Source organism: Corapipo altera, unplaced genomic scaffold (genome assembly GCF_003945725.1).
Source record: "Corapipo altera isolate COAL_440 unplaced genomic scaffold, ASM394572v1 61003, whole genome shotgun sequence".
Classification (NCBI taxonomy): Eukaryota; Metazoa; Chordata; class Aves; order Passeriformes; family Pipridae; genus Corapipo; species Corapipo altera.
In genome coordinates, this window is record NW_020885014.1 from 781,232 (window position 1) to 795,906 (window position 14,675).

The following is a 14,675-nucleotide window of genomic DNA, read 5'->3' on the forward strand; positions in this document are numbered from 1 at the left end:
AAATCTGCCCTCTTTTAGTCCAAAAAAATTCCTCCTTGTCCTATCACTTACTACAAGCCCTGTCCAAAAGTCTGTCCCCATCTTTCTTATAAGCCCCCTTTAAATATTGCTGGAGCTTTCTTTTCCCCAATCTGAAGGACCCAAACAACCCCAGTCATTTCCATTTAGAAGATGCATTGATGTAAACACAAGGCAAAAAAGCTATTTACTTGTATCCTTAAAGGGAATTTAAAATTAGTGAATTTGTGGTATAGAGATTAGCTACTAATAAATGACAGTAAATAAAATGCTATTCTATAGATGTGAAGATAATTACCTGATGAATATATGACTGTGGTTTTTTTTTTCTTTGTTTCATTAGGAAAATGGAACATTGATGATTGATGAAATGAATGATATCAGAATCATAGGGGCTATTACAGTGGTTATACTGCTGGGTATTTCCATTGCAGGAATGGAATGGGAAGCAAAAGTAAGGAACCCCATCTTTTTCTTTCATTCTCTGCTTCATAATGCTGATTCGATTTTTGTACCTCGGTTATTTGACTTATATTTAATATATTTAGTGTATTCACTACTGCATGGTGGTATGTTAGAAGTCAGTCAGTTGCTTTTTATGTAATAGCTCCTGGTTTGGCACTGGCATGTGCAGGTCTGGACAGCATTTCAGTTCTTAGACCACTTCCCTTCATTGGAAGCTTAAGCATCTATGAGAACCTAAAATCCATCATGATCTACTCTTAATAAGTTAATGATACTGCCCTATTCTGGGCAACTACAGCACAAGAAGAAAAGGTAAGAACTTTAGCATGGGAATTTTCTCTTACTGCAGACTTCAGGTGAGTTCTGTGGATGAAAAGTACAGGAAGCCAGTCCAAAGCTATGTAGTTTCTGCTGACTTAAAACCAGTGTTCTTCCGTTCTCTTCCATTCTCTCCTGGTTTGGTTTTTACTTGGAAACAGCCAGACAGGGAGATGCATTCACTGGGCCCAGCAATGAGAGAGGTTTTGAATGTTTTTGGTGATGAATGTGTAGGAGGGTAAACCTACTTCCTTCATCTTACTGTGGCTGCAGTGTCTTAGGTCAATTTTTTGTTGGTCAACTGTTCATGAAAACAAACAGTTAAGAGATCTTAGAGTACCTTAATATAGAGGTTGCATGATTTTTTTCTTCTTGGCATTGTTAGGCACTGTAGTTTGCTTTGTTTCCTGCACCTGGTGGGCTTTTTCTGAATATCTGTCCATAATGTGCTCAGAAATAATTGAGAAGAGCCTCTCACAGGGTCTCCCTTCCCAACTGATACTTGTATCACTATAACTCTTTATTTTCTGCACTGAAGGAACTTCTTCATGAAGCGTTAAAAGTTTTTTATGCTCGTGCATCAAGAAGATGATGATATTCATAACGAAATGAGAGTTTGTTGTCGTGGTTGCTTCCAACCCTAGAAATAGGAGTCATAGAAGTGAGTGAAGATCTACTACAGGGAGAAAAGAAACTTGCAGAAATTGACTTTGGCACGTACTTTTAAACTGAACTTCTGTAAAAACTGTTTACACTTCTCAAGTAGTACTTCCCTGTCCGTAACCTTGAATTTGTAATGGTGTCTTTATACACCTAGCTTCGAACAATGCTGACCTCCTTACTCTGAACTGTCTAGTTTTTCCTTTTAATGAATTAGCTGTTATTTAACCCTGTGGCCACTGCCACTTCAAGTCACAGGAAATATCTTGCTTTTGCTGTATACCATGAGCAATTATATAACAATTGCTTGCATGGAAATACCCCTGTTTAGTGTTTTTATATCAAACCCGAATTGTGGTATCACTACAGTGCCATCCTTACTAGGGAATGGGTAGCTTTCCAAAATCCAGTGCTCAGTTCAGAAGTCAAAGCTTGTCTTGGTTTCTGCCTCATGGAAGAGGGCTGGTGGGAGCAGTGATAAGCAACTGAACCTGTCAAACGAGCATTTCATGTGGGCTAACGTACAACTCAGCATAGCAAAACACTCATGCTTTCCTCTTGATTACGGTATCTGTGATGTTCTCCTATGCTTTACCCACATCTTAGAAAACGCCTTGGAAAGTGGAACAGGGGGAATCTATAGTGATGCTTTTGAAATAGATCTAAAAGCTAAGAGAGAGTGGGATTCCAGGGAAGTCTGTTTTGAAAAATGGCTTTTCAGAGTTTGTGATCTCTTACTGCTCAACTCCTTGTGCTGAAGAAGTGTATTGTGTTAAAGCCCATTCTTTCAGTCTTTTGAATTTAAGGAAAATACTCAGCAAACACCCCTATCTTAAGGGAGAAGCCTAGGTTTGTGACTGGAAAAATCCAGTAACTTGTGACGATTGCTCTGTGATAACTTCATGTTGAATTCTCTGGTTTTATCAAAGACTTCTGTAAGCACCCAGCTGAATCCTCACACCTCTTCCCTATTCCTGAGGCTTTACAAAGATTTAGGTTTGATGGACAAACTGGTTTCTTCAGGTAGACTTTTAAATCTGCTCCAGGACATTATGCTCTGTTTATCACTTTTCTGCCTTGTTTTCTTGGGAGGCTGTGTGAACTGAAAACTTCTACTTGTAGGAATGAGCAATGCCACAGTGCTATTGCACATTAATTTCTGATCCTAGGTGTGAAAAAAGTCTTTTAATAGCTTTCCCTATGCCACTGGCGCATGCCTTTCTAAGGAATCAAAATAACTCAGAAGATAACAGAGCAGTGTGGTTGCTTACTTAAATGTAGAACCTGAAGTATCTCTTCAGTGCCTGTATTTATCTTTATTCACACTTTGGAGGTGTTAGATGGTTTAAAAGTGCTTTTTTTTCCATTTGTAGGGTTCTGTGGAAGAGTGACTAAAAAATCTAGGTTGCGATCAAAGAAGCCTCAAGAAAACTAGAAATTAACAACTACATGTTGTAGTCTACAATTCCATAAATAAGTGTTGACAACATAAGAATGTAGCAAAATAACCTAGTTCATTGCATAAAGTAGGAAACCAAAGCTGTTTGATTCCAGATGTAATAAAATTTTTAGTAAATATCACATACTGAAGTATAAGGCAAAGTATTATGATCACGCTTTATAAGGCAATAGTAGCATTTGTGTTGCATTTGGCTATTTTCATAGCCAAATTTGTTCTGGAAGGCCTATATATAGAGAAAATAGTTCGTTTAAGCATTCTGTTTTTAGACGTATGACTTCGAGGGACTTGGTAAAAATGAACTTTTGATTAGATATTAAACTTGGAAATTATTCCTATTTGTTCATTAAAAATCTTTGTGCCAGTTCTTTCCAGCTTTCCTTATTTATTTGTGGAAAACATGCTGATAAGATTAAGCTGAATTTGGAATCAAGCAAACATTTACATTTTAGAGCACAACACTTGATACTGTGAAGAGAACAAGTTCTTCTGGGTGACTGCAGTCATTATGTTTCAGGCACAGATAGTCCTGCTGGTGATCCTCATACTTGCTATTGGAGACTTCGTCATAGGAACATTTATTCCTTTGGATAGCAAGAAGCCCAAAGGATTCTTCGGTTATAAAGGTGTGCTGGAACAGTTTACAGTATTGCAAACAATACCTTTTTTGCAAAAGAGAAATAGGCTGTTAAAATTAAGTTTAATATAGGTTATAGTCCCATTTACTATAGAGGTTTTTTTGTTTCCTGATTCTTTCAGAGTTTTGCAGTTTTGTCCTTTAAAGCTATTGGGCCAAAACTTGGTCCTGACTTCTTAATATTGAATATATTAAATTTAAAAAAACTGTATGATACTGTAAGTACTTTTTCTGGTTATAAAAGCTATGTAAGTTTACTGTGTTAATTTTACTTTGAGTTGAAGTGATAAATAAGGGCTCAACTGTTCTGCACTTAATTTTAAGAAGGTCATAGAGCTGTGACTTTCATGTTTTTCATGGGTCTAGTAATGACTGGAATGGTTTAATACTGTAACTTCTATAAAAATAGTGATAGACTTTAAATCTTTCCCTACAGCCGAAATATTTATGGAGAATTTTGGACCCGATTTCCGAGAGGATGAAACTTTCTTTTCTGTATTTGCTATTTTCTTCCCTGCTGCAACTGGCATACTTGCTGGTGCAAATATCTCAGGGGACCTTGCGGTGAGTAGTGGATGAGGAAACACTGTTCATGGCCACTGGAGTGTGCGTTTATCTCTGTCATCACTGTCCACTGACATTTTTCTTTCAGGATCCTCAGTCAGCCATACCTAAAGGAACGCTGTTGGCCATCTTAATCACTACATTGGTTTACGTAGGAATTGCAGTATCTGTAGGTAAATAGAGAATGTTTTTAACTTTTATCCTTTCATGTTCATTCTGAGGATGTATTTTGATGTGGTTGTATGTAATTTATTACATAAAGCCATTATGTAATTGACTTCCCTGCACAGGAAAGTAATAGCCAAAAGTTTCTAATTTTTACTGTTGGAAATTCAGTTTTCAACTGGTTTTATAATTTCCTGAAATATTTTCCTAAGACTGGTGACTGCTTCAGACTAAAGATAACAAAAGACTCCATATGGATGTTTCCTCATTTGTTGCAGTTATTTGTGTTAAAGGATTTACAGTTTAGCAATGGGATAATCCCTGAGTTAAAAAGTGTATTTTTAGGAAATACTCACTGAACTAACACTCACTGAACTAATTGATTTGAGGATGGTAGTAATCAGCCACTCCTTGGAGTGAAGGAAGCACTTTGGTGAGAATGCTTGAGCAGTAGTTGCCCAGCTGAGGGAGGAGACTGAGTTATGCCTTAGTCATCCACTGTCAGAAACGTCATGTTAGAAACGTGTTCTGTGGTTTTATTTTCATGTGGAAAGAGGAGAAACACTCATAGACTAATCTGAGTCTTGTACAGTTTCTCTTCCCAGTGTTCCTCTCCCCACAATGGGTTGAAATTCTCTGTAGAAGTTGCATTGGAGTTGGATACCAGTTTTACTCTAGAGCAGCAGTGGTTAACCAGGTTTTTGCCATCCATAAAAGTAATTCTAGTAACCTTAAGATTCTAAGATTGTAATTGTATCTTGCATATTTCTTGCCTGTGGTTGGAAATGTTTTCATTCATATCATATAAACTACTTTCTGGCAGCAATAATCAGTTTTCTTATATGAAAGACCTTGTTCTATCATAGCTGTGCTGCCTTTTGAATGAAATTCTCATTTATAAGAGTACCACTGATCTTACCACTAATGAGATTTCCTTTTTTAAGATACCAATCTTGCTAGCCTGCCTCTGTTGGCTAACACTGGAGTGTAACTCTGCCAAATAGTTGCTCTGTGGTGATTGTGTTTTATGCAGCAATAATGGCCTACACTTATTGCCTAATTAGATTGACTGCAGAGACCTCTGCTACCAAATTTGAATACTTTGGAACTTCAGCCCACATGAGAATAAAATGCTTGTTAATACTCACTTGTTAATGGAATACTTTGATCATCTTCCAAGCATGAAAAATGCAATATAAAATAGTGACAAAAAAAGCAGTTTGCAAAACCAACTGAATGTGGAATTGTTGGATGCTCGCTAGAAAAGGGCAGCAGAAGTCAGCGATTATAAGTGAAATTTGGCTTTTTTTCAAGGCATTGAATTAGGCATATTGGACAAATACAAATACTTTTATCCCTCTTCCAGAGTAGTGGTAAGCAGGTCATAACCTTTGAAGGGGCTGAGGTTGCTGAGCAGTCATAGCTGAAGAAGATGATGTTCTGAACTTAGCTCAGTATTTTTATGCTCTGTAGCAAGTAAGAGGTTTAAACTGAATAGAAAAGGCTTGAAAAAAGGAAAATTGCTAGTCCTGCTGATAGAACTAGGCAGCTATTTCAAAAAGATAATAACTGTGAGGAGAAAGTATGCAGTTTCATATTTTAGCAAAGGACTAGTGCAAACAGGCAAGTGGCAGAAGGCAGATGTCATAGGCAAATTTGGCATCAGAATTCTTGAAAGATCAATTTCAAAGAACATTAATTGCTTTAAAAGGGAGGGAAGCACTAATAAAAAATAAGCCAAAGTTCTGAGTAGGCTTAAGACGTGCTTCCTGTACTTTGGAAAGTAAAACTAATTAACAAGAGCCTAACTGTAGATGCTTGTAGCAGTGGTGAAGTTTAAAATTCTGAACTACAATCTAAGGGACTCAGGATGGTACCTCTGGAATTCATGTAGTTAAGGAAATATGTGATATAGATGGTCTTTTAACCTTCTCAGGCTTATAGCATGGCAAAACTTCATTTGACTTTGGCAGGAACGTGCTTATAAATGCCTGTGAAAAGGGGAAATACTGTTTTTACCAGAAAGAAGACCTAGAGGTTCTCACGGAAAATATTGCCAGAACTGTATAAATCTATAAAACTTTTCTGAAAAAGCATTAAATACAGAGTCCAGACTGTTACGTAGATTTAAGTGTCTTCTGCTGTGAACAGAGCCAGCCCAGCTGGCTTATGTTCCACATCCTTTCATAGTAAGGCCCAGATTAATTCCTAGTGCCATTATTCCTTTCTGTCACACTTCGAATCTGTGTCTGAAAGTCCTGCTAGCCAGTTGGATCTGAACTATGAAAAAATGAGGCAGAGGAGGGTTGTGATAGTGCGTGGTAGGTATTTAAAAGGTTGCTGAACTTACTGGGCCTGCCACTGTAGTCTGTCACCAACAAAATGTTACCTACAAATAGTTCAGCTGGGAACTGTATTGTCCCACCCATTATATACTGCTTGAGTGTCTGGGGCAAATACTTGCGTGGTGGAGGAGAAGAAACATTTTCCTTTTACAGAGCTTTTAATTCCATTTAAAACAGAAAAAGACAAAAAAAACCTCAGCCCCTCCACGTGCTTACAAAAAGCATAAGACAGGTGTTGAGTATAGGAAATTTGTACTGTAATTTAATCAATTGAACCTAATTAAGTAACTAAAAAGGAAATCTGAGGAGTGGAAGGATTAAGTAATATCTGTCTAATGGGACCAGGTTTTACTGTGGTAAGGCAAGTTCTAATGGCTGAGAAGCAATATGAATATGGTATAGGTAATTAGGAATTAATTTTCCCAGTGGAAGAGAGACAATTTACATAGATGTCCAGGAATATGACTGGAGAAAGTTAAACTTGCAGCACGTCTGTGCCCTTCCCATTTTGCAATTAAATAGTTTAGGTCCTCAGGTGTTCTAGTTGCCAGAACCTCCTTGTCATTCAAGTTGCTAAAAGATCAAAGTAAGAGAATTTTACTGACTGTTGCTATATAGACTTTTTCTTCCCAATTCCTTGTTTAATTCCTGTTCTTGGAAGTATTTGCTGTGTCCAAACAAACATTTGACTGCCTCAACTATTAAACCATAAAATATTAAATAATACTTAGTCTACTCTAATTTTTATCCTGTATGAGATAAGAAACCTTGATGTAGAAGGCTTATGGCCTTTTAGTACTTTTAGTTATTTTTCTTAGTATTTACAGGCTGAATTAATGTGTCTTCACCATTCTGTTGACCAGCAGAAATTATAAATAATCATAGATGAACTGTAGATAGCAATTAAGGTGATAACTATTTTAAAAATGTGGAAGGAATGGTACTGTGTGGCTTTGTTTTTCACCAGGAAACCAACTCAAAATACCATGGTCACATGGGAGATGATTTGTTTAAATGTTGGGAAATGGCTTGCAACAGACTTCATGACAAACTGTTCAATTTTTTTTAAATTTCTGAGCCATATTGACTGGGGAAAAAAGTAACTGCAGCACTCTGTACACCTGTCTGTATACATCTATAGATACAAAACAAACGTGCACTCCCATAGAATGGCCTGGGTTGGAAGAGGACCTTAAAGATCACCTCATTCCAACTCCCTGCCATGGGCAGGACACCTTCCACTATGCCAGGTTACTTCAAGCCCCATCCAACCTGGTCTTCCGGGGTTGGGGCAGCCACAGCTTCTCTGGGCAACCTGTGCCAATCCTGTCAAATTAAGTGTTGGTGCATAATACTCACTTCAATTCAAGAGCTGTGTGGAAACTCATTTTTCAAAGAAATAGTATATTAAGATGAAATTGTGCCATTAGATTTTTGCAAGTCTGTTGACATTGTTTTGCTCTGTGCTGAAACTTTTCTTATTAGACTCAGATTTATTAAAAAACTGAAGGTCTTCTCAGGCAAGAGAGCAGTTAGTTTGCTTTTTGGTATGTTTTCTTCATAGTAAAGATGTGCTTAGTACTGTAATGTGTTAAAAATAACACTGCATTTTAATGTTGCTCTGTGAGATAGTGTTTACATAAAAAGAGAACTGAGCTTGACACATGTCCTTAAGTTCAGGTTCAGTTTGTTAATGCCTTTTTTATTGTTGTGTCCACTATAGGTTCCTGTGTTGTGCGAGATGCCACAGGGAACATTAATGACACCATTGTCACTGAGCTGACAAACTGTACTGCTGCAGCCTGCAAATTAAACTATGATTTCTCATCCTGTCAGGCAAAGTGTCCCTATGGGCTGATGAACAATTTCCAGGTATAAAACTTTCTCCTGATTCTGTTCTTTGGCTTTTGGGTGGTTTGTTTTTTGGTTTTGGATGGTCTTGTTTGGTTGGTTTGGTTTTGAGATTTTGTTTGTTTTGGGTTTGGAGGTTTTGGGTTGTGTTTGTTGTTGTTTGGGTTTTGTATGGTTTTTGTTTGGTTTGTTTTTGTTTTGTTGTTTGTTTTTGTTTTGTGTTTGCTTTTTGTTTTGTTTTTGTTTTCTGTTGGTTTGGTTTTGGTTTTGTGGTGTCTGGGTTTTAGTTTTGTTTTTTTTTTTTACTTGCATATTAAGAAAAATCATAGGCTAAATATGCCCATCTCCAAAAAAACAAGGTTTATCTGGAATAGTGAAGTAGTGCACTCTAGCTGATATGTAGAAGAAGAGTGTATGAATATCAAAATTCTGGGTGTTTATACACAAGTGGTACTTTTCTTCTGAGTAAACTGGTTAGGTGGTACTGCAGCTCTCTTTAGGTACTTGAATGTCATCATTCACTGATGGGGATAGATGTACTCTTTTTTTTCAGTAGTGATGCGTAGTAATCATAGGTAGCCTCTGTCAGTAACTTGTTTGTTAATTTTATAAGTACCTTAGAAAATATGCTGACTTCTTAAGAATGTTTTACATCTTTATCACAGTATCCCCTTTAATGGTAGGAGTCTCGTGAATTTCCATTAAAGCTGATGTTACTGTATTTAAAAATCCTCAAAGAGTTACAGGGTAATTCATAGTCTTGGACACACACTTCACAGGTAATTGTGCTGTCCGTGAACTATTGGCAAGTGTTTGAAAGAACCCAAGGAAAATGTACTTACTGCCAGTTGATTTTCATCTTGGTTTGTGGTAGCCCGTCTTTGCCCTTAATCTTTCCAGTAGGTGTAAAAAACGTTGACTAGAGATTAAAGTGAAATCCACTACTGGAAAAGATGAGAAGTGTATGTGGTGCATGTACTCCTTACATGTGCTGGCACGTTAGGCTGACAGCCTTATCTGTAAAGCACTGTGGAAAACCTGTTCCCCATATGTGCTGAAATAACATTGCAGTGCAGACCATTCTTTTACAATAAAATACATTTTTATAGTGGAATGATTTGAGTATTTCGTGTAATGTTACTTTGTTCTTGTTTAGAGAAAGTCAGAATTGCTCTTGTGGTGGGAATGATAATTCTGCAAAATCGGGTGATTTTCCTCATCTATTTAAGCTCAGAAGAGCCACCGTATTGTCAGATGTACAGCTGCAAATAGCATGTAACTGGTTTCCTCTGATATGTCTTTTTCTTTAAGTCATAACTTTTGCTTACCATAAATGTTGCTTGTACTTTCAATAGAGTATTTCTGTCTTCCAAATTTTTCCTGCTTCTCTCTGGGAAAACAAGTGAGTGCCAAATAGGAAAACTCACTTCCAAGGCCAGAGGCAGCACAGAGAATGCAGTGCTCCTCACACCCCCCCTGCTTTGTTAGGGTTTTGAAAACTTTGTCATGGAGACCGCACAGCATCTCTGGGCAACCTGCTGCAGTGCTTAGCCACCTTCTCTCTGGAATTTTGTTTTCCTAATAGTCAGTGGGACTTTCCTTTGCTCTTTTTTCTCTCATCCTCATAGCTTTTGCTGTTTATCTGTGAGAAGAGTCTCATTCTGTTTTCTCACAGGATGTCAGAAGGAAGTCGTGTGAGAGGCTGTTTACCTAATGAGAAACTCTTGACCATTTTCTAGAAGAACTGCCCTCAACTTTAGATCTGTGTGTATGGTAGCTGTAAGGAGATACTTTTTTTTTTTCCGTATGCAGGGCACAGTGTGTGCGGGCACAGGGGCTCCGAGCTTGTATACCTCTCAAGCTCTTCATACAAACATAACTTCTTTCTGTTACTTTAAATAACTGGAGAACAAATTCTTCAGAAACTGAAATTAATCCGTCAGGTGAGCTAAGAGTGTTGTATTTGTCTTACAGCTTGTAAACATACAGGTTCTGAGGCTGAAAGTGCCAGTTTGTGTGCACAGCCTGATGACTTTTTATTGCTTCAGTACACTCTGTACTGATAAGTTCTTCTGGCAAAGAACTAATCTGAAGTTCCTGCTCAGGCAGCTCAGGTTTTGAGTGTGTTTGGATAGCAAATGCATGTCTTGTGCAAATCTTAGATGAGAAACTTAAAATGAGGACAGTTGGTCAGACTGGCTTAGTCAGACTTGCATTAAAAGACCGTCTTTAGTTGCTGTTGTAGTCAGTGCCAGTGAATTACAGTCCTCCTGACAGGTTTCAGACATTTCTCTGATCAGTGTCAGTGATTATTCTGTGCATAGGCTGTCACCTGGCAGAAGAGTAATTGGGCTCTACAGCCTCACCCTAAGACTTCTGTAGAAGTTGTTACAGCTTTGGGTAACTTAAATGCAGAATCTGGTCAACTTCGGATGAAAGTTGAAAGTAGCATGAACCACCATTGTTTTGATACAGCATTTTTTTCTGCTCCACAGTGGCTGAACCAAAGAACTAAAACTGTAGTCAGAATGTGCTATTTCATTATCCCAAACGTTTGGAATTTAAGAAACTGCCCGAACTGCAAGTCCCAAGCAAACATAATGAGGCCCTTATCAGCAGGAACTGTATATCTGTGTTACCACACCACTGGTTACAGGGCCATTCTGCCCTTCCAATTCTGCATGTTCTTTCAGGGATGAAAATTTCGGTTCTTTAGCCAACTGCAGTGTGTGCACTACTTGGTTTGTGGTCATGAGATCTGGATTATGGGACCTGTGCTGGAGGTGGGAGGGAGGGGTGTTTAACACCACGGCATACTGGTTCTGCTGGAACTGGTTTCCCTTGTATTCCTCCAAAAGCGTCTTCCTAAAGTCTCTTACATTAGTAACCTAAGGCATAACTTGCTAGCTTTTAAAATGCCAAATGTTATTTGCGTACATATTGCTCAGATATCTCTCAATTTTATATATTTTATTTCTGTAAAAGGATGTAATACTCAAATGTACATAGTGTAAATAGTTGGAGGCATTGGACAGAGCCTGGAAAGAGAATGTAAAATATGAGTAGATTGTAAGAAGTTGATGCAAGTGTAGTAAAGTGATGGAGACTCGTACATAAATTCTGTTTGTAACCAGGGAAGATTGACTGTCACCCTTGCAGGGAAGAAAATTTTTGTGCTGCTTCTATAAAAGTTATTCTCTGCTTGTTTATTATGTTGCTGTAGCAAAAGTTTCTTTCTAAAATAATAGCAAAGCATTAACACCTTTAAACTTTCTTCTATAATATAGTGTAGGATTATTAGAAATTGGCATTTAGAACTGTAACTTTTTGTGTTGCTCATAAAACTATCTTAAACCCAGGCATAGAAGGCATAACTTAATAAATGTGTTGTTAGTTTTGTTCATCTATGATTAAAGCTGGCATACCTTTTTTTATAAACTACAAATAGGCATCAGGAAATTCTGTCCTTTCATTACAGTACTGTGACAGTAACTTCACTGTCATCTATTGCAACCTGCAATTATTTAATTTCTCTTTTTAGGCAAGGCATGCCTTGTATTGACCAATGAAAGCTGATATAGTGTAGAGTTCAGTTGCCTGTTGGAGAGGCCCAGCAGTCTTTGTTAGCTTGGTCTGGGGAAAACCACTAAAATTTCATCATTAAGTTGGCTCTAGGAAGGTGAACAAAATTTCATCAGTCACCTTATACATTGTGTCTGAGAACATGTCCTGCCTAGTAAGATTGCTTTAAACAGCTAGATTCTACAACTTCAGGTGACAGTAACTTTGAAATGGGACACTTCTGCATGATCTTTCTTGCCTTCTGTCAGTTGCTTTCTTGCTAATCTAGCTGAGTTTGCCAGGATGAAAGGCAAGTAAGTAGCGCAAATAATGCAGAACTGGAGTTGGGTCGGTTGACTAAAAGCATGGTATAAAATTCTTAAGCATTGGCTGTCTTAAAGCAACTTTGGCTTTTGTTTTATAAAGAGAAGTGCTCTATTAAGCCCTGAATATTTTTAAATACATAGTTTTGTATCTTAATTGTGCAGGTTTTCACTACAAGCCCAAGTCCTCCTCAGCAGGGCAACTCTCAGTGAATTCTTCTCCTCGTCTCTACTTGTGTCTGGCTCAGTGATAGGCTAGTCAAAATATGAAAAAAATTCCAATATATTTTTCTTCCATTACCATTTTTTATACCTCTTATGAGCCCATGAAGACTTGTGGCATTGATTATTTGATCTGAGGATTACATGGTTTGACTATATATTGTGTGAGAAGCCACCTTCTCTTGTTCTAAAAATAGGGTCCATTTATATCCCCTGATTTGTCTCTAGTTCATTCATTTATATGAATGCATGATATTCAAACAGCTTTTAAGTGGTGAGTACATAGTATTTTTTTTCTGTTTGTGTAGTTAATGATGTCATCCATTTGTGTGGTATACTTTTTCACATTCTTTAAAAAAAATTATTTTTCTTTCAGGTAATGAGCATGGTATCAGGATTTGCACCACTGATTTCTGCAGGTATTTTTTCAGCCACCCTGTCTTCTGCTTTGGCATCTCTTGTGAGTGCACCTAAGATCTTCCAGGTAAGTAGGGGAACAGAACCATAATATTTTAAAGAATAATTAATTTTGAGTCATGATTCTTGGAAGGGGACTCTTGACATACTGCCATCATGATTCATACCAGTTGAAATCAGTAGATTGTGTTAATATTAACCTTTTGTTTAGAATGGGAGAACAGTATGTTACTGTTTGATGTTTCTGTGTTATTTTGCTTTACCTTCTTTTAACTACTTAGTCTCCTCCTTTGTCTTAAAATTTGTCTTTAATTGGGTTAAAAAAAAATCAGTAGGAGTCAGTTGTAGAAAGGATTTTGTTGCACAATAGAAACACAAGTACTAGTGTATGTATTGGACAACTTTCTGCTTTCTGAGAAAACAGTCCCTAAAGAAAGAATAGTCAAGTTAGTTACAGGAGAGCAGAGCTGCCTATTCGTATAAACAGACATTACTGAAGGATATGTTGGAAATGCAAAATGTCAAGATGGAACAACAATTGAAAATAGAATTAGTACATGATGGTTATAAACCTTTGTTCAGGAAGGTAATTTGCAATGGAAGATGGATTAGTAGGGAAACATTTTGAACAAAATGCATACTGACTTGTGATTTTATTTTTTTTTCTTAGGCTTTGTGCAAAGACAGCATTTACCCAGGATTTCAGATGTTTGCTAAAGGCTACGGGAAGAACAATGAACCACTGAGAGGATATATTTTAACATTTTTAATTGCTCTTGGATTCATACTAATTGGTTAGTTGGAAATTGTAATAAATCTCAGTACCGTTTTGTCCTTTAGAACGCATTCAAGTCCAAATTGTGACTTCATGACAGGGATCTAATGCAAAACTTAATTTTGAGCTAGCATTCTAAATCTGTTTATTTGGAGGATTAATTTTTCCTATCTTCTAGATATAACTCTGTCTAGAACTGCAGTAAATTTTAACTGTAGGAATACTGCACCTTTCTTAATAACTGCAGAAATCTGTCTTCATTTACTATCAGTCAGTAAAAATACAGCTTTTGCTTGAGTACAGAGATGTTACATCTTGTAAATATGAAAGTTTATTTCAGATTTTTAGTAATTATAAAAGCTTCTGTAAAGGACAAACTTGCCTGAGCAATATTTTTTAAAGTGTGTTTTTATATTAAGTTACAGATAATAGAGATGAGTGTGGATGCTGCTGTTTCTAAAGATAAAGATTAGTTTAGGTAGAATTACATGTGTTCTATGTAGATGGCAAACTAGTTGTGCTGTGTCCACCCATGAGTTCTTGTGCCAGTGCTTTTGAACTTCTTTTCTCAGTTTACTCTTTCATCTTTCTTCCAAGTCTGCTTAAGGCAGAGGTATACCCATGAGGTTCCTACTGACCATGTTGACAGAAGCTTAATTGCAACAAGTAGAAACTTGTAGGCTAGCATGGCACATTCTGTATTTTGGGGGTTTTTTGATGGTGAGAGTACACATATAAATGTTTTGTACCGTGCTGCCTCGAGGAAAGGAGGGCATCAGGTTCTTTCGTCTCGCTAAAAAGGATTTAGGCATCACTGTTGTAATGATGTTGGTGTGTAATAATGCTCTGTACTGGTACCACTGATACAACTTTCAGTTTAAAATGCAGGCAGATG

The 14,675-nt window shown here is 37.3% G+C and overlaps 1 protein-coding gene across 3 annotated transcripts in view; it reads left to right on the forward strand.

Moving 5' to 3' along the window:
- The window catches only part of SLC12A2 (solute carrier family 12 member 2), a 59,204-nt gene that overhangs the window by 22,980 nt on the left and 21,549 nt on the right, over positions 1–14,675 (forward strand). For all 3 annotated transcript variants that reach the window (XM_027667583.1, XM_027667581.1, XM_027667584.1), the window contains exons 6-12: positions 362–472; positions 3,438–3,546; positions 3,994–4,121; positions 4,210–4,294; positions 8,355–8,503; positions 12,965–13,072; positions 13,676–13,799. In XM_027667583.1, coding sequence (XP_027523384.1) covers positions 362–472; positions 3,438–3,546; positions 3,994–4,121; positions 4,210–4,294; positions 8,355–8,503; positions 12,965–13,072; positions 13,676–13,799 — 814 coding nt within the window. The remainder of the gene's footprint in view (positions 1–361; positions 473–3,437; positions 3,547–3,993; positions 4,122–4,209; positions 4,295–8,354; positions 8,504–12,964; positions 13,073–13,675; positions 13,800–14,675) is intronic.